Below are 19,951 nucleotides of genomic sequence, written 5' to 3' on the forward strand. Positions count from 1 at the left end.
GGGAAGGTGGGGGGGAAGGAAGATGAGCGGATTCCGGGAACCCAGGAGGCAAGAGAATTTGGGGAATGATGAGGGCAACAAATGTATAGATGGGCTTTACACAATTGATCTATGTATTGTGATAAATTGTATGAGCCCCAATAAATTGATTAATTAAAAAAAAAAAAAGAATCAAGAAAATATTCGATCTATGAAAAAATAAAACTTCCTATACATTGACAAAAAGTGTCATATTAAGCCCGCATGATTGCCTTGTGTCCTTGTAGAAAATCTGTTAATATTACTTCTTTGGAACCCAAAAAGAATAGTCAGCCTAACTTTCTGAGCTGACTCCTCTGCTTTGAATTTAACTGGCTCTGTAGATCCCCTCGGAAGCCACTGCTTTGACTGCACTTTTCTTTTTTTCAAACCATTTTATTAGGACATGATCCAGACATCAAGTCACTCAATAGTTCAGTCATATCAAGAAGTGTTGCATAATTGCTACCATCATCAGTTTTAAAATATTTCTTTCCTTCTTGTATTCCTTGATATTAGCTCCTCATAACCTCTCCACCTCCCCTGCCATCGTACCTCCCAAGAATCCTTAATCTAGTTATTGTCTCTAGAAATTCACAGATCCTGGGTTTCATATACAAAAACAGAAATGTGAAACAGAGAGTCAAGAAGGCTACCAACAATAACAAAATACAATATAGATAAACCCCAGTGTGAAAAAACCAGAAAATATTAAAAACCAGATCAAGTTTAGAAGTGTGTCAAAAAGGGAAATCAAATGATAAGTTTTTAACCACTCAAGTCAAAATTTTTCATTTTAATCTACTATAATTATCTATAACTGGCTACTCTCTCTACAATACTGTCTGATCATTCAAATCCTTTCATTGTGTTCTGAGGGAAGCACCAGAGGCTTATTCTATGTGTAGATCCTGCAAACACATTTTGGGCTTTCACGGTCATCCATAGCATTCGGCAAACCAAAATTTCACAATATAAACTCTGACACCATTCCCTCCTTTGGATTTGGATTATATTATTTGCAATCATTGGATCATACATGTTGGTGTGCTTCTTCCATGTGGGTTTAGTTGACAATTAGGCCTTTTTTTCTTTTCCTTTTAGAGACTCTGGTTTTTTGTTTGTTGGGGTTTTTTTGGGGAGAGGGGTTGTTGTTTTTTAAATACTTTCATTGGGGGCTTTTACATCTCTTATTACAATCTACACATTCATCCAGTGGGTCAAGCATATTTACACATATGCCTCCATCATCATTTTCAAAGCATTCTCTTCCCACTTGAGCCCCTGATATTGGCTCCCCATTTCTTTCTCCTCCCTCCCCCACCCACCCTCCCTCATGAACCCTTGATAAGTTATAGATTATTTTTTCCATATCTTACATTGTTCTCCATTGCCCCTCACCCACTTTTCCATTATTCGTCACCCTGGGAGGGGGCTCTAGGTTGATCTTTGTGATTGATTCCCCCTTTCTCCCCCCACCCTCCCCTAATCCTCCTGGTATCTCCACTCTCCTTGTTGGCCCTGAGGGATTTATCTATCCTGGATTCCCTGTGTTGCAAGCTCTTATCTGTAGCAGTGTGCATGCTCTGGTCTAATCCAATTTGTAAGGTAGAATTGAGGTCATGATAGTGGGGGGAAGGAAGCACCAAAGAGCTAGAGGAAAGTTGTGTGTTTCATCAGTGCTATGCTGCACCCTGACTGGCTCGTCTCTTCCCTGTGACCCCTCTTTTTTTTTGAGTCACTGTAAGGACACGAAGACAGGTGAACCCTGAGAGAATGTGTGTGCAGCTATCCACTCATCACAAAGGCACGAGTAGACCTGTGTTGTTTGGCATAAACCTGTTCCTGTGTGAATTGGAAACTTACTAGCAACACTTTTCATTTGTCCTCATCATTACATAAGGGGTCTCAAATAATTGATAGGAAAATACTATTGTCTTGTCATTCCATTTTTTTCAAAAACTTTCTTTTCCTTTTTTAAAAATCATTTTTATTGGGGGCTCTTACAGCTCTTAGAACATTCCATGCATCAATTGCATCAAACATATTTGTACATATATTGCCATCATCATCTCCAAAACATTTTGGTACCTGAGCCCTTGGTATAAACTCCTCTTCTTTCCCTCCCTCCCACTCTCGTGAATCCTTGATCAATTATATTTTGTTATTATTGTTTCTATCTTATACTGTCTGTTGTCTCCTTTCACCCACAGTTCTGTTATACGTCCCCTTGAGGGTGGAGGGAGAGGGGCTATATAGCAAACTTTGGGATGGGCTCCTCCTTTCTCTCCCTTGCCCTCCCCCTTCCCCATGCACAATCTTTCTGAAGCCCCTTCATCGGTGCTGCAAATACATCTACAAATGTAGGAGAGTATGTAGGAGGAACATTTCTTCCAAATTCAAAAGTAGGAACTCACTACCATCAAATTGATCCTGACTTGCAGTGACCCCACAGGACAAAGTGGAACTCTCCCTGTGGGTTTCCAAGACTGTCAATCTTATGCTAGCAGAAAGCCTCATCTGTCTCCTAAGGAGCGGCTGGTGGTTTCAAAGTGCTGATCTTAAGGTTAGCAGCCCACCACATAACCCACTACCCCAGCGGGGCTCCTCTATCTCATGAAGTACCCTTGAACTCTAGAAGCTCCCTTCAGAATGGGGAGGTATTTCCAGTTCATATGATGGATATGTACTTTCACCTCAGATATATTGAAACCCAATGAAGCAATTTTGCTTGGTCTGATAGGGTCCCTATTAGTTGTATTGACTCGATGGCAGTGAGTTTGGTTTGGTTATATGGAATCAGAATTGTATTCTCATTCAAGGTAGAACCAGAATAAACCGGCTTAAAATGCTAGTTGTTCTTAGCCTTTGAAACTCAGCTGAAACTGGCGTGTGAAAAGTCCGTTTTTAAAATCCTGTTGTATATTGGTTATTACACTTTGACTCAGCTTTTTTTAACTTACAGAGCCATTTTTTAAAATGAAGTTTAAAGGAGCATTCCCCTTATGATATAATGGGTTATATGTTGGGCTACCAACCACAAGGTCAGCAGTTAGAATCCATCACCTGCTCTGTGGAAGATAGATGAGGCTTTCTGTTCCTGTGAAAGTTACAGTCTCAGAAACCCACAGAGGCACTTATACCCTTTATTATAGGGTCACAGTGAGTCAGAATAGACTCACTGACAGTGAGTTATGCTTTTCAGCCTTCTGAAACGCCTAAGTATGCTTTCATAGACCAGAACTTAGAGCTTTCCTCATGCAAACTAATTGACATTATTCAGGAAAATGTTTGAACACTGTGCCTGTGTATAAAAAACAGATTTAAACAAAATGCACCAACGTTGCTTTGGAATGGTGGAAACATGGGAGATTTTTCTCTCTTCTCTTTTTTTCTACTTTTGGATAACATTCCAGGTTTCCTTTGTTAAAAGCCTAAATGGACAGAGACACCTCAAAATCAGCATAACAGAATAGTGTGTTTGCTGTGAGTAGATACTGTTCATATCAGGCAGCCTCAACCCACAGGTACCAGGCACGCCAAAGAAGTGAGAGCAGGTTACAAAGGTGTGGTCCAAGCAGGGCAGTCTTGTGAGGGTCACGTGTTTTCTCAGAGAGCATACAGAAGTCCAGGGCCAGTAAGGTATAAAAACAAGAGTTACAGGGGGTATGCCAAAGAGTCAGAACCGACTCTTTGGGTTTGTTTTTTTGTATATCCTAAAGCACAGCCTCCAGCCAGACCTGGCTCTGGCTCCTGGTTCTGCCGCTACTCCTCTGCCGCTACCTTGGTGTCACAGTTGTTTCCTGGATCAAAGAAGTCTGATGAAAAGGGGGACTTTGGGGTCCACTCTGACTCTTCTCTCTTGCTGGTAGTAAAATCCCCACCTCCTGGTTCTGCTCCTGACTGATTTTATACCCAGCAGGGTGGTCATCACAATTAACCCTGTTTAGCAATCCCTCAAAGCCAAAGCATAGCACATGCAGTATCGTTCCCCATCTTACCCAGACATATCAAAGGTCATTTGGTGAGAGTAACAGAGGCTATGGCTAGAAGAGCCATATAAAATAATTCACTGCATTGCAGCAAATCTGTGTATAGCAGAGGCTTGAATACTCATAATTCAGTTATCGCTTACTCACCGACCAAGATGGGATTTCAACTCTCTAGAGAGACTTCTTGCCATGTCTTCTGCATGTCCCTGGGTTAGGTTCAGCAAATTTATGCCACCATGACTCCCTCCCTCAAAACTCACCCCATGAATGATTTATACATGATGATACTCTTTGCTACTGAACTTTTCAATACATCCTTCCACTCTAGATCCAGGTGAGAAAAATCTAAGCCTGTGGGATGGGGTATGAATGTGAATCTGCAGGTTAGCAGTCTTCCCACATATTCCTTATGTTTCATGAATGGGAGAAATCCTGTTTTAAATGTTTGCACCTTAACTATGACATCACTCATTTATTGTTTTAAATATGATTTGAATATTGAGTAACAGATGTAGGGCACTGAAAATTGAAATGTTCTCCCTTGCCTATAACAATTTGTCTTTATTCATTTAAAAAACTTTCTGTTGTAAATTAAGTGAAAGTTTACAAAGCAGATCTTCAATTCTACATTGCACAAGTCACTCATGTATGTTGAAAGAGATGAAATGTGGAGGTAGTTATACTACAATGATGTGATAATAATAAAGCTTAATAATGTTTGCTGGGTTTTGTCCAATCTTGATCACTATTTTTCTTCACATTTGAAAAACTTTAAGAGTTATGTTTTATGCATCTATCTAGTGAATTTTCTAGGAACAATATTCTTCTGTACCTTTGACTCTTCCCTCTTTGCTCTTTTATTCCTCTTTCTCTTTCTCCCTTCTCTCACTTTGCTTTTAAAAACAAAACAATTCTTCTTTTATTCTGGTGGGGGGAATCCTTTTTTATACCTTAAGCAAAATTGTCCATAACTCATAATTAGGGATAAAAAGATAAATGCATTTAGCTCCAAGAAACATACAAAAATACAATGTTCCAAATATCCAGGCAATAGGTTCACATAGTCTCCTGTGCCTGCATCTCCATTGCTACCTGAACAGACAGATTATGAACTATCACAGTCCATCCCCTCACAGAAGGGTCACAAGCAAGAGATGAGTCAGTCAGGGTGCAGTATAGCCCTGATGAAACATACAACTTTCCTCTAGTTCTTTAATGCTTCCTTCCCACCCCACCCCCACCTCCCACAATCATGACTCCAATTCTACCATACAAATTCACCTAGACCAGAGCATGTATACAGGTACAGATAAGAACTGGAAACACAGGAAATCCAGGACAGATAAACCCCTCAGGACCAATAATGTGAGTAGCAATACTAGGAGGGAAAGGGGAAGGTGGGAGGAGAAAGGGAGAACCAATCACAATGACCTACATATAACCCCATCCCAGGGGGACAGACAACAGAAAAGTGGGTGAAGGAAGACATCGGTCAGTGTAACAACAGCAAGATCTAAAGCATATTCTCCTCCCTCTTCTCTCCATGATAACCACCAGGGTGCATTGGCCACTGTGTGTTTATCTATTTGGTCTTCGTATGAAACATAGATCATACAATATTTATCCTTATATGCTTGACTTATTTCACTTAGCATTACACTCTCCAGGTACATCCACATTATGTTTTGTGGACTCATTGTTGTTCTTTATGGTGACTTAGTGTTTTAACGCATATATGTCCCACAATTTGCTTATCCATTCATCTGTTGATGGATCTTTGATTATTCCCATTTATTTGCTATTGAGAATAAAACAGCAATGAACACAAGCATGCATATGACTGTGTCATTATTTTAAATTTATCAGAACTGTAATGAAATAAGCACTGGGCTTCTAACTTCAAGGTTGGTAGTTCAACCCCACCAGCCACTCCATAGGATTCAGGTGAGATTCTCAGCTGCTGTAATGATTTACAATCTTGGAAACCTGATGTTGGGTCTCTAAGAATCAGAATTGTCTATGTGGCAGTGGGTTTGGGTATATACCAAAGAGTCCTGGTGGCTCAATAGGTTAAGCATTGGGCTGCTCACCAAAAGGTTGATAATTAAACCCACAAGCTGTGGGAGAAAGGCAAGGTGCTCTGCTTTCGTAAAGGTCCGCAGCCTTGGAAAGCCTATGGCACAGTTCTACTCTGACCTATGACTGCACTGGGAGGAGGAGTTGTTTTGCGGCAGTGGGTTTGGTTTTGGGTGTTTAGAGGTATCGATCATTGGAGTGGGATTGCTGGATCCTTCGGCAGTTCTATTTCTTTCTTTCTTTTTCCTGAAACTATCGTACTGTTTCCCATAAAAGGCAACTTTCACTTCTGACACCAATGTAGAATTAAAGGGTGCCCAAGATGACCCTCAGATTTGATAATTTACTGGAAGCAAAGCTGTTATACTTGTTGCATGGCTTGTGACAGTGAATGGATACTGGCTATAGTCCTCAGAGGGAGAGACGGGGGGTGGAGGGGTGGGGGGGATGTCTACAGTTGCAAGTGCTGCACTGCCGGTCATCTTCTTTCACGTGACTCCTAGACTCCTAGACAGTGCCAATTCTCCCGGGAAAGATCTGTGACAACACACAGAGGATTTTCAACCAGGAAGCTCACCTGAAGCTGATTTCCAGAGTCCTTTTGGGTCTCCACAACATAAATAGAGTTGACTATCCAGGTGACTTGCCTTCGTCTCCAGCCCCTCCAGAGGTTGAACTTATACTACAAGGCCCCACCATAGCATTGTACTGTTAGGCTATGAGACAGGGGCTTAGAGGTCACCTGCAGTAGCGGAGGGGAGATTCAGATCTCTCGTTGGGTTCTTCTCTACGCATTCATAGTCTCCTACTGAGTAGAAAACAGAATTGCAAAGAGATGGACTTGGGTATTTAGCTGAGGAGGTTTTCAAGCCTGCTCTTTTTCACTGTTTATAATAAAAAATGAGAGGAAATCCAAAACTTGAGGGATCCACAGAGGGAAAAGCACTGTGAAGACAGAGCAGAGGCAGGAGGGATGTGTCTACATGTCAAGAATGTCCAAGATTATCAGCAGACATGTGACGCTGGAGGAAAAAGGAAACGCTCTTCATGGAGCCTTGCAAGGGAACATGCTGACACCTAGCTTTTGGACTTCTGGCATTTGGGGCTGTGAAGGATTTCATCGTGGCCGTTTGCAGGGCCCACAGTTGTGGTCATTTGTCATGGTAGCTGAAGGAAAGGAATCCAGAGAAAAGAGAAGGGACTAGCCCCAGCTCTTTATGAGTACCCTCATGTCAGCTTCGACGTGAAAAGAATTCTGCTTTTCATAAACTTTGCCTATTTGGATAGAACTGCCAAATCAGGGTTTCTGGGGTACCAGCCCCCACAATAGAATGGGTCCGAGGGGTGGGTGGTTGTGTAATTGTGGGGTAAAATAAATGAGACATCAGACAAGGTAAAGCATGTAATTGCTCACCTCCCAGACAGCCAGGACATCAGTAGCCAGGTTCACGCAGATTGAGAATATATTTCCAAACAAGGCTTATATACGTTCATGGGGTGTGTAAGCCCCCTAAGTACAGGTAACCTCATGGGAAACAGGAAGGGGTTGTATAATAGGCATCTGAGTGACAGAAAGGCACACACCTAACAAGATGGGCAGGCTCTAGAGTCAAAATGGCAGCCTAACCTTGGTCATCCCTGAGTTAGCTTGACCTTAGGTATCTTTGGGCTTTCCTTCAGGGGAACCATCCATTATCCTTATCAGAGGGGAATGGGCTCTACTAGGATGGGAGACTATAGGGTTTGATTGCTCTAGATGGTCGGTAACCTTCAGGAAGATAACCTTTAAGTAGTTGAACTCCAAGTGTACAGTCATTGGCCATATGTTAGCAGGCAGCACCTTAGGTTTGGCATATATTATGGGGGGACAACCTGGGGAGCAACTTTTCTGTTTCCCACAAGAGTTCACCAAGAGCTTCTAGAAACAATATGAAGTGACTTCTGTAGAAGACATTTCCCCCAATCACCCCACCCCCACCCCCAGTGGTTTGAAATGTGGGGAACTAGACTTGAATTTGAATCTTGGTTCTCCCACTCATGAACCATGCAGTTTGGGGCAATCAATGAGCTCTTACAGTACAAAGTAGTAGGTGTTGTTGTTGTTGTTGCAGCTATTTTGTTGTTAGTTGTCATCAAGTCAATTCCAATGCCCAGCGGCCCGAGTATGCAAAGCAGAATTGCCTCCTAGGATTCTCAAGGCTGTGACCTTGAGAAAGCAGGTCACTGGGCGTCTTCTGAGGCCTTCAGGGGTGGGCCCTTCCTTTTGGCTCCTAGTCTGGTACTTAAGGGACTTATAAATAGAACTAAAGAAACATTAGCTCTGATTGAGCTCTAATTTTGGGGGGGTCTTACATTTCTCTCATATGCCTACTTGTCTCTGCAGGATATTTTTCTGCAGCCCAACTGCAGCTAATTAGAAACCCTGTGTGGCATGATTCAGTTTCTCAAAAGAGAGTTCATAATGTGTTTTCAAGTCAATTTGTACATTAGCTATCACTGACAACCTTTTAAAGCTAGGAAGGCAAAAACCCTTTGAAGAAATGTAGAATGCCAAGGGCAAGCATTTTTATACACCAAAGAGTTTGAGATGAAAAATATTCAATCTATTTATCACTTCGTTTATTTTATTTTAATTAATCATTCTACTGGGGGCTCTTACGGCCCTTATAACAATCCATACCCATACACCCATTGGGTCACGCACATTTGTACATATGTTGCCATCATCATTTTTGAAACATTTTCTTTCTACTTGAGCCCTTGGTATCAGCTCCTCATTTTTTTCCTCCCTCCCTCACCCTTCCAACCTATCTTTTCATTTCTATGCCTCACTCCATGCAAATTTCTTATCTCAAGATTAAAATCCCCTCTCACCTTATTTGTTTTTTTTATTATTTTTATATTCCATTTTTATACTTCAGTCTCTGCCTCCATTTTCACACTGAATTTTTCCTGTTGTATATCTGTGTCCATATGGATGTTTTCACATGATCTTTTATTTTTCACATGATCTTCTTATAAGGGCATAGACAGTTTTTAGAGATCGCCCTAACTCAATATAACCTCATCTTAATTCTCTAATCTAATTTTAATTTACTTATTAGAATGGTGTTTTCCTTTTCTTCAAATAGTCTGCTATTTGCCTGAATATAATTTATTGAGTTGCTTGTACCTTTCTTGCTAATTTAAAATACTACTACTATCACTAACACTACAATTATGACCAGCAAAAATGATGGCATTTACTGATTGCTTTCTACCTATCAGATTTTGTGCAAAGTTCATGTCACTTTGATAAGTAGGTCTAGGGGTTGGTCTAGCCTGTCAATCAGGTCATAGCCTGATGATGCCTCCTTGTGAGCCTGGCCTTCTCATGAGGATTCTGGGAGTTTTCTCTCTTCCTCCCTGGTGATGAGACCAGTGTGCTACCCCCTGAACAGGTTCTTTGCCTCAACTGTGTGCTGCACTACCCATGGGCTGAGCCAACCTGTGGATCTTGTCCCTAGAGCTTGAGGCTCCTTTGAAACCTGTTTCTTCCCACCACCCCCTTCACCCCCACTGCTGCTAGTGCCTACATCACTTGAGCTGCTGGCTGGTGGATCCTGTGCCAGTGCTGTACATGGCTTGAGTTCTAGATCCCATCAGATCCTGCTTCACTAAGCTCCAGTACTACCAATTACTGCTGCCCCACCCTTCTGTCTACTGCCCGCAGGCACAACTCCACCTGTCTTCCCTGAAGGCAGACTCCACTCTCTACTTCCTTGACCTTGAACCAGAAGCCTGCATGAGTTGAAGGCCCTTCAGTATATTAACTGTTCCACAAAAGTGAGTTGAACTGAGCCCTCTGTAATGCTGCTGCTGTGTGGACTAATTAGCCATTATATTCCTTCTTGCTGTATAAACCAACCTTATATATACATAATCATAAGTGTCCTGGTTTTGTTTCTCTAGAGGACCCTGCCTAATAGTATATTACATGGATTATTTCAGCTTAAAAATATTATTATCCACACATTGCAGCTAAGAAATACCATACTTAGGATTCACACCCAGGTCATCTGACTCTAGAATTCATACTTTCAACCACTGTGCTATTCTTATAAATAATTTGGATTTCTTTTTGGCTTGAAAAATAAGGAAAATTATTGACATAACTGGAAGCCCAGATGTAGGGCGGGTTTCAAAGTTGATGTGGCTCAAACTTAATGTCCCCATAATCCTCTTGGCTTTCTCCTCAGGCTGACTGTGAGATAGCTACAACAATTCCAGTCCCCATATCCCTGCACAAAATTCCCAGTGAATGAGAAAGAGGGTTGTTATTTTTGGAAACTCTCAGAAGAGCAAAGTACTTTCTAAGATATCCCAACAAAATTCTTCTCATGTCTCATTGGTCCAAAAGATGGCACATGCCCATTCCTGTATCAATCATGAATTAATTGGCTGAAATTAAATAGGTTATACAAGCTCATCTTTTTTTCATTTACATAATGCTTTTATTAACTTGTGGTATTTCTTTTTCCTTCTTTTTTTTTTAATAAATCATTTTATTGGGGCCTCTTACAGCTCTTATAACAATCCTTTCATCAATTGCATCAAGCACATTTATACATATGTTGCCATCATCATTTTCAAATTATTTTCTTTCTACTTGAGCCCTTGGTATCAGCTCCTCTTTTTTTCCTTCCGTCTCCCACCCCCCACCTTCGGGAACCCTTGATAAATCATAAATTATTATTTTCATATCTTACACAATTCATGTCTCCCTTCATCCATGATTCTGTTGTTCGTCCCTGGTAAGGGGGCGGGGGAGCAGTTATACATAGATCATTGTGATCAGTTCTCCCTTTCTTCCCCCACCTTTCCCCTATGCTCATGGTATCACTACTCGCATTATTGTTCCTGAGGGTTATCTGTCCTGGATTCTGTGTGTCAAAAGTTCTTATCTGTACCAGTGTACATGCTCCAGTCTAGCTGGATTTGTAGGGTAGAAATGGGGTCATGTATGGAAAACCAGCCCCCTCACAACTGAATGGGTCTAAGTGGTGATTGTGTAATTGAGAGGTAAATTAAAGAGACAGAAGACAAGATAAAGCACATAAAGTCTCACCTCTCATCATGACTTCATGAGCCAGGTCCAAGCAGAGAGGGTGAGTAATGTAATCTCATGAATTTACATAATTTGGGGCATGCAGGCCATGGTAAACACATGTAACCGGAAGGGGTTGTACAATAGGCATGTGCATAACAGAAAGGGGATGAGCTAGGGGTATATAAGCAATAGGAAGGGGAGGCACTAGAGGCACGCAGGTGACAGGAGGCATTTATATAACAAGATGAGAGGACTTTAGAATCAAGATGGCAGCCTAACCTTGGTCATCAGAGTTAACTTGACCATAGGTGTCTTTGAGCTCTCCTTCAAGTGAACAATCCATTATAAGGAGTGGGTCCTACTTAGCGTGGGACAGACAATAGGGTCTGATTGCCTTTGATGGCAGATAGCCTTTAAGCAGTTGACCTCTAAGTGTATGGTCAATGACCATGTGTTTGCAAAGAGCTCCTTAGATTTGGTATTATTATGAGGGGACATTGAGAGGAATAACTTTTACTTTGGAGCATGTGATTGGGACACCATTCCAACCCACAAACCTGAAGGTTTCCTCCATGGGAGCCTTGACCTCCCAGTCTCCTGAATGTATGAATGCTGAGAGTTTGTCCCCATACACTCTCTTCCTGGCTTGTTTCCCACAGTCATGATGGTGGAGGCGGAAGGAGCATTAAGGAACTAGAGGAATGTTGTGTGTTTTGTAGGTGCTATACTGCACCCTGGCTGGCTCATCCCTTCCTTGTGACCTTTCTCTGAGATTTCCAATTGTCAACAAATGGTCTATTGGTCTCCACTGTGACCCACCCTTGTTAGAACCTATATGATCATTTGTTTTTGGTCTTCTGATGCCTAATACCTAATCCCGTTGACACCTCATGATCCCACAGGCTGGTGGGCTTCTTCCATGTGGGCTTTGTTGCTTCCCTGCTGGATGGCTGCTTATTTATCTTCAAGTCTTTAAGACCCCAGACATGATATCTTCTCATAGCCAGGCACCATCAGCTTTCTTCACCACATTTGCTTATGTATCCATTTTGACTTCAGTGAACTTGTTGGGAAGGTAAGCATCACAAAATGCCAGGTTTTTAGAACAAAGTGTTCTTTTGTTGAGTGAGGACTTCAGTAGAGGACCAATGTCCACCTGCTACCTTGATACTTAACATAATGTGCATAGACCTATATCCCTATCATTATATATTTATATATTTCCATATATACATGCCTATATTTGTCAGCTTCCCTTTGGCCCATGGCTGCAGAGAGGTGAAAATGACTATAAGAAAGTATTTGATTTAGCTGTGAGATGCAGAAAACCAAAAGTAACAGTAAATTAAACAAATCAAAAGTATGTTTCTCAGGTAAATGGATTTCAAAAATAGTTCGGTACAGGTTTAGTATGGCAGCTCCATTGTCAATCAGTGGAGACCAATCTTGAACTGACCTAGATTTTGTAATGAAAGGACCAGTATTTTAAAAAAAAACTATTATAACAGCTAAGGGTCCAAGGTCTCAAGCCACTTCTCCCTCCTCTTGAGACGGGTATGAATAGGCTTGTTTCTTCTTAGGAATATGCCTATGTGCCCTCCAAAATTACCAGACTGGGAAAAGTAAGTGTATTAATTTCCCAGAGTTGTTGTATTAAAGAACCACACACTGAGTGACTTTAAAAAAATCTAGAGAGTTTGAGCATAAAATCAAGGTTTCAGCAGGTTCCCTCTGAAAGCATTTAGTGAAGAATCCTTGCTTGTCTCTTCTTAACTTCTGGTGGTTGACGGTCGTCCTTAGCATTCCTTGACTTGTAGCAGCATTACTTCAGTCTCTGCCCCCATTTTCACGCGGATTTTTCCCTGCTGTAGATCTGTGTGTCTGTATGGCTATGTTCACATGATATATGCTTTGTATTGTTGTTGTGCTGTCCCATCTCCTTTACTGCAAACCCCATAATACACTACTGTGTAACCCAACTCCTTCTGTGCTTCACACCTCTGCTCTTCCCTCTCTCTTGTTCTGTCCCCAACAGTTCTATTGATATTTAATTCACATATCGTGCAATTCAATCATTCAAGCATATCAAGAGGAGTTGTACAATCATCACTAAAATCAATCTTATAACATTTTCTTCAATCTTGTACTCATTATTAATTCCCAATTTCTCCCCAACCTCCCCAGCCCCACTGCTAAGGAACCATTTCTAGTTACTGTTTCTAAAGATTTAACTATGCTGATTTCATATACAGAAAGGAAAAAACCATTTTAAAACAAACAACAAAAACTAACAAGGATAATAAAGTAAAACATAGAAAACCCTCAATCAAAAGGAAAGCAGAAAATATTAAAAACTAGAACAAATTTAAATGGATCTTAAGGAAGATTAAATCCAGGCTATTAAATTGTAAGGTAACTGCATCTGCAACAATCCACTTTCCATTGCATTCTGTATGTTAGCAAGGCTATTCACATCCCTGGTCCATGGTCAGAGGAGATCCACCAAGATTTAATCCATGTGTATTTCCCTTCACGTTTTTTTTTTAAAGTTAAACAGCTTTAAAAATAAAGGGAAGTCTAAAGGGAGATAAAATGATAAGACATTACATTTTTACCTATGTATGGCATTATTGACTTTACAGTGCTCTCTGTCTGATACCATGAATATTCACATCCTTCAACTGTGATCAGAGGGAATTCACGAGAGGGTAAATAAATCTATGTGTGGACCCCGCAATGGATTTTGGGCTTCCACGGTCATCCATAACCTTCTGCAAACCAGGAGTTCACAATTTAAACTCTGACGCCATTCACTCCTTTAGATTGGGATTATATTATTTACAATCCTCTCATCCCATAGGCTGGTGTGCTTCTTCAATGTGGACTTAGTTGAGACCTCACTTACTTGTCTACTGGTTTGAAAACAAGCATTTGAGAACCTAGACACTGTTCTTTCTCATAGCTAGGCACCATCTAGTTTCTTCACCACACTTTGCTATAGCACCCTTATCTTTAGTGATCTCTTTCTAAGGTTGAGCACCAAGCAGGTCCATGTCATAGAACTAAGTATTCTTAGATTAGGGTTAGAATTATGTCCAAACCCAAAATCCATTCATGGTTTAGATAGGTCTCGTTCACCTTAGAGACATCATTGTCATTTTATATTAGAGAACATTATCAATCATCCCCGTGGGGCATCACTTCCACTGCTATCAAGTCAATGCCAGCTTAGATCGACCCTATAGGGCAGGGTAGAACTGCCCCTGTGAGTCTCTGAGCCCACAAATCTTTTTTTTTTCTTTATTGGCACAAAATCTATATACCATACAATTCAATAATTCAATCATATCAATAATTATACAATCATTAGCCCAATTAATTTTGGAACTCTTTTTTTTTTTTTACACAAACAGCAGAGTTTGTGACAGGGCAAAACTTCCAATAATATTCATTCACAACAGCAGAACCATGCCAACCAGATAAATGCATGTCATAACGAAGCAAGTGTGATATTAAAATAGTAAGTATATGGTAGTTCCCAGCTACCATTCATTGAGCACCCTCAAGGCAAAAAAATGGAACCAAAGTCCAAGGTCCACCAGTTCTATGCCCTTTGGTCTGGTAATCTCCTGCTTCTTCTCACACGAGGGAGTTTCACCCTTAAGTCCAATGGGGACAGGTGAATTTCAGATAAAGCCCAGTTCACTTAGTGGGGTTTCCACTTCAGGTCCTTCTGGTGTGGCCTATGAAATGTGTTGTCGGCCTTGAACTAGGTCAAAAGTGTCCAATTAAGAACCTATTAGCAGGCATAGTCTCCCCTTGCGTTCCACGTAAGTATTGTTAAGCTTTTTTTCCCTACTGGAACTGTCTGTTGGATTGGGATGACCTTGACAAAGTTTTGTATGGCAGCAACTAGATAATCTCCTCTCCCTCCCCAGAGCTTGAAAAAGTGACCCCAACTGATGTGAGGTCTCCTCTGTCAAAGAGGGTTTTAAGATGTACATTTAGTGGGGGTGATACATATTTCATGGATACTAGACAGGCTCTATCCCTTATCACTTAGGGGACAGGATTAGAACAATACATGCTCTGGGAGCAGTTGCCTGGCTTCAGCTTGTTGTTTAACATGATATTCTTTTAAGGATATAGTCCTATTTGGAAATCACCCTAATCCAGTATAACCTCATCCTAACTTAATTAATTACATGAGCAAAGACCCTATTTCAAATAAAATCACATTCTGAGGTTCTGTGTGGGTATGAATGTGGGGAGAATACTATTCAAATCAGTAAAGAAAATTTCTTTGGTCTAAGGGAGGTATGAACTAAGTCTCCACAGAAGAAGCACACCAGCTTATGTGATCCAAGGATTCTAAATAATAAAATCCAAATCCAGAGTAGGGAATGGTGTTAGAGCTTAAAATCTGAAAGCCTGGTTTGCAGAAGGCTATGGATGACAGTGAAAGCCCAAAATTCATATGCAGGAACCCCACATGGATTAAGCCTCCTTTAATTCCTTCTGACTTTCATGGATCCCTTCGAGCCATAGTTCAGGTATGTGAATAGCCTTCTTGTCAGACAGAGAGCATTCTAAGGTCAATTATGGCCGATGTAGGTAGGTTAAAGTGTAACACATTATTTGATCTCCCTTTTGACCCATTTTACATTTGTTCCAGTTTTTAATATTTTCTGCTTTTTTTCTGTTGTGGTTTTCCTCTTTTATTTTGTCATGGTTGGTGGGTTGTTGTTGTTTTGTTTTGTGTTTTGTCTTTGTTTTGTATGTTTTTCTGTATAGGAATCCCAGGACAGGTAAATCTATAGAGATCATAACTGGATTAATAATTTCCCAGGAGACATTGGGGGGACATGCATAGCCAACAACGTGTACAAGAAAGAAGAAAATGATCTGAAATTGATTGTGGTGATAATTCCACAACTCTTTTTCATATGATATTACTATTGAATTTTATGATATGTGATTTATATGCCAGTGAAACTATTTCTTAAGTGCTTTGGGTAGAACAATAGGTTAAAGATTGCACAAAGACGTGCATTATCATCTTTTTGTGTGTGGGAACTGAAGCATAACCTCTCCATTATCAATGACAGATCACTGCATTGGCAAAAGGTTCTTGCCCAACCCATAGATCACTAGCTGTCTTGGGTCAGAAGTGGAAGGGTTGGAAGCTATGCAATCACGTGGCTTTTTGTTTGCTGCCCAGCTTATTTACATTTACTTCAAATGTAGCCAATCCTTTTTCAAAAAGTTTGCACCAAAACCCACCCAGGCTCTGTGAGAAGAGTTTCTTCAGGACTTAAATCATTTTTTTTTCCTTTCAGCAATTCAACATAGAAAGACTATCTCCATAGGGAATAGTGAGAAATTAAGAGTCAAACAAAGAAAAGGACTCCATAGGCATTGTAAAACCTGCTACAGACATAACAATGACCAGTTCGCTCAGAAGCTCAAGTATGTCATCTTGCTAACCTATTTCTTTCATCTGTTATGTAGGGAAAATGGCTAATCCATTGATTGCTCCTTATTCTGCAAGCAAGTTTGCTCTGGATGGGTTCTTCTCTTCCATCAGGACAGAATATTCAATAACCAAAGTTAATGTGTCAATCACTCTCTGTTTCCTTGGCCTCATCAACACAGGTAATGTCAAGACATTGCAAATTAAATGACTGGAAATTAATTTCTTGCCTTACCACTGTGAGGAAAGAAAGGTACTGAACTCTGTGACTCATGAGCAATGCACTAAAAATACAAGAGAAAGCACCAATCTTCTCATTTAATGAAGGACTTCTGTCATTAGTAGGACTTGTAACCATTCTTTGACTCTCTGTTCCATTCTGACCACTGAGTAGATCAGATGACATGACACTCATCACCTCACCCTCTTGAACAACTATGTCCTATGGACACTCAGTGGCCATTCATGTTAATATATGAGACATACCAAATATAAAGCTGTGATTTTTCTGAAAAACATGAACAGCACTATAGATATCAATATTATATGACGAGAACATATGACATAGGATATACTGAGGACAGCAACATGGTTGAGCATCCTTGCCAAAAGTGGCACGAATTCACTCCAATCATAACAAAACGCCAGGCACACCCAAACTGTGGGACATGCTACAAAACATTGATCCATAGTCTTCAAAAGTGTCAAGGCTGGGAGAGAGAGAAAGACTAAGAAAACTGTCACAGTTAGGAGGAGACAAATAAATAAGCACAATCCTGAATAGGGTCCTAGAGAAGAACGGGGGCATTAGAGTGAGGAGCGAATCTATATTCTAGTTACTTTACTTTACCTCATATACATAAGGCTTGTGTATGAGGTTAAGATGAAGGGGAGCAGGATCAAGGATCTAAAGGAACACTTTCTACAATTAGTCTGTTAGTCCAGATACGAGTTTACCGTGGAGCAGGTATATTTAGGTGGAAATTAAACAATAGCAATACACATATGAAAGTGAAGTAAAGAGTCACAGAAAGAGATAAGAAAGGATGGAGGGTGGTCTTAAATACCTTCAAATAATCTGACCAATGTTGACAAAGATTCTTGTACATCTCTTCCTTTCCTAAATTGTGACAAGTCATTATCATGCAGCATTCTGTTTTGCCCACTGATTCTTCTCATTAGTGACCTGTTCATCTTCGTTCTGAACTCCATATATCTCCCAATCAAAGAACCAAAGAGAACATGGTCCAAATCTCCCAACCAATCACTTCTAATTCCTCCAACAAATCTTCGTCTGGGAAAGTAACCTGTGTTAACATTGCTCCATAAATCCTGAATATACCCAATCTTTTCTATGTGTTCCTTCCCATGACAAGTACATACTGGCAGACAGCCTGGCACCTATGCTCTGGGTATCTACAAGCCTTCCGTAGACTAGACTGTATTAATTTTTTATAACCTCACGCTTCCCTTGTTATTCTACAGAAACAGCCATGAAAGCAATTTCTGGAATATATGATGATGCCTCAGGTCCAGCTCCGAAAGACCAATGTGCGCTGGAGATCATCAAAGGGGGAGCCCTTCGCCAAGAAGAAATATATTATGGAAATATTCCCTGGGTTGCTTTTCTTCTGAGAAACCCGGGAAGAAAGTTCATGGAATTTCTAAACTTAAAGAGTTATAATATGGATAAATTTAAAACCAACTGAGAACTCCCTTAAGTATAGGCAATGTGGGGGAGCCTTTGACTGTTCTGCATGGTATTTATCTGAGCCTCACCCAGGAAGCCATTTTCCAAAGGGATACATTGACTATCCCTAGAGATTTGCAAGTCACAGATCACATCTCATGATTTGAAGGGGTTCTTCTAATGGCTGCACAGTAGAAATTTAATTATCATAAATTTGATTATAATAAATATCAAGAGCCATTGCAGACAGCAGAACTACAGTTACCAAGCAATTTGTTAGTAACCACCGACATAATTCTAAGGTAGTTATATAAAATTTACCTCTTTGTATAATAATATTATGATGATTAAGACAATATTAATTAGAATAAAGATCACATGAAAATTTTAAAAATTATAGCTGGAAGCTATAGCTTGAATTTATTTAATGTACTTTTTTAACACCATAAACAAGTGGAATTTTTGGAATATGGATTTTGTAATTTGTGGTCTTCACATGTTGAAAAGAAAATCACCTGACTTTCCATTTGATGGACATAGTGTTCTTAGAGTTTCTGAATATTTCAAATGTTCTTTATATTCTTTCATAGTGTGCTTTATTTAGGCTGGGGTCTCTAGAGAAGCAAAAGCAGTGAATCTTACATATTTATATGTATTTATAAAGAAATTCCTCTCACAGAAATGGCTCATATAAGTTGGAAAGTCTCAAGTCCATGAGCCCGATGTCACAATGGAGGATTCTCCTGACTTGCATTGATGAACTCAAGATCAGCAGATCAGATCGCAGGCAATATAGCAGCCTCAAGTTTCAAGAACCGGGGATCAGATAATGATGAGCTGGACGCAAGATCCAAAGTGAGCAAAAAAGTCAGAAGCTTTAGCAGATAGTCCATTTTTATTGCATATAAGCCACAACACTGAGGAAACTCCTTTACAATTGATTGGCCATTCATAGCAGATTTTATCATGAAGAGGATTATTTATATCAGATTATATCATGAAGATTACATTATATAGGATGACAAAATGGGGGATAACGACCTCATTATATAACTACTGAGTTGCATTATTACATGATTGCCAAATTACATTGTAACTGCCAAACCACTAAGAATCATGGCCCAGCCAAGTTGACACACAACCTCAACCATCATGTTCCTTTTGGAAGGAGGACACGTGGGCATGAGGCAGTAGGGTGGATCCATGGAAGCGGAGAACTCCAAAAAGTAGAGCCCTATAACTTGTGCCTGTTTACTGGGCTGAGAGTACATCAAGAATTTCTATCTCATTTGTGACTGCTCATCAATACATTAGAAGTTTGGAGAAGCTTTGAAATTTTGATCTTGCCACTCAAGTGTTTTGGTCTGTTATTCATTTCACAGACACTTGACAAACATCATTTGCCAAGGACCAAATGTGAAACACAATATCAACTGTTCTACCACCTCAGCAAAGCCTTATGTCAGTCAGGGAAACAATAGGTAAGGGACGGCACACTCAAGGTGGAGAATGTTAGTAGAACTTAATTAGAAAGAACTCTACAAAAACATGGACAAGCAGCCATCTAGCTCAGAAGCAACAAAGCCCACATGGAAGAAGCACACCAGCCTGTG

At 40.3% G+C, this 19,951-nt stretch overlaps 1 protein-coding gene across 1 annotated transcript in view; it reads left to right on the forward strand.

Moving 5' to 3' along the window:
- Positions 1–18,735, forward strand: part of HSD11B1 (hydroxysteroid 11-beta dehydrogenase 1) — a 50,326-nt gene extending 31,591 nt beyond the window's left edge. The window contains exons 5-6 of the mRNA XM_004700137.3: positions 16,687–16,830; positions 18,134–18,735. Of these exons, the coding sequence (XP_004700194.1) occupies positions 16,687–16,830; positions 18,134–18,357 (368 nt within the window). The 3' untranslated portion in view covers positions 18,358–18,735. The remainder of the gene's footprint in view (positions 1–16,686; positions 16,831–18,133) is intronic.
- Positions 18,736–19,951: the final 1,216 nt, after the last annotated feature.

This window comes from Echinops telfairi, unplaced genomic scaffold (genome assembly GCF_000313985.2).
Source record: "Echinops telfairi isolate 266 unplaced genomic scaffold, ASM31398v2 ScPeMD7_7424;HRSCAF=8462, whole genome shotgun sequence".
Classification (NCBI taxonomy): domain Eukaryota; kingdom Metazoa; phylum Chordata; class Mammalia; order Afrosoricida; family Tenrecidae; genus Echinops; species Echinops telfairi.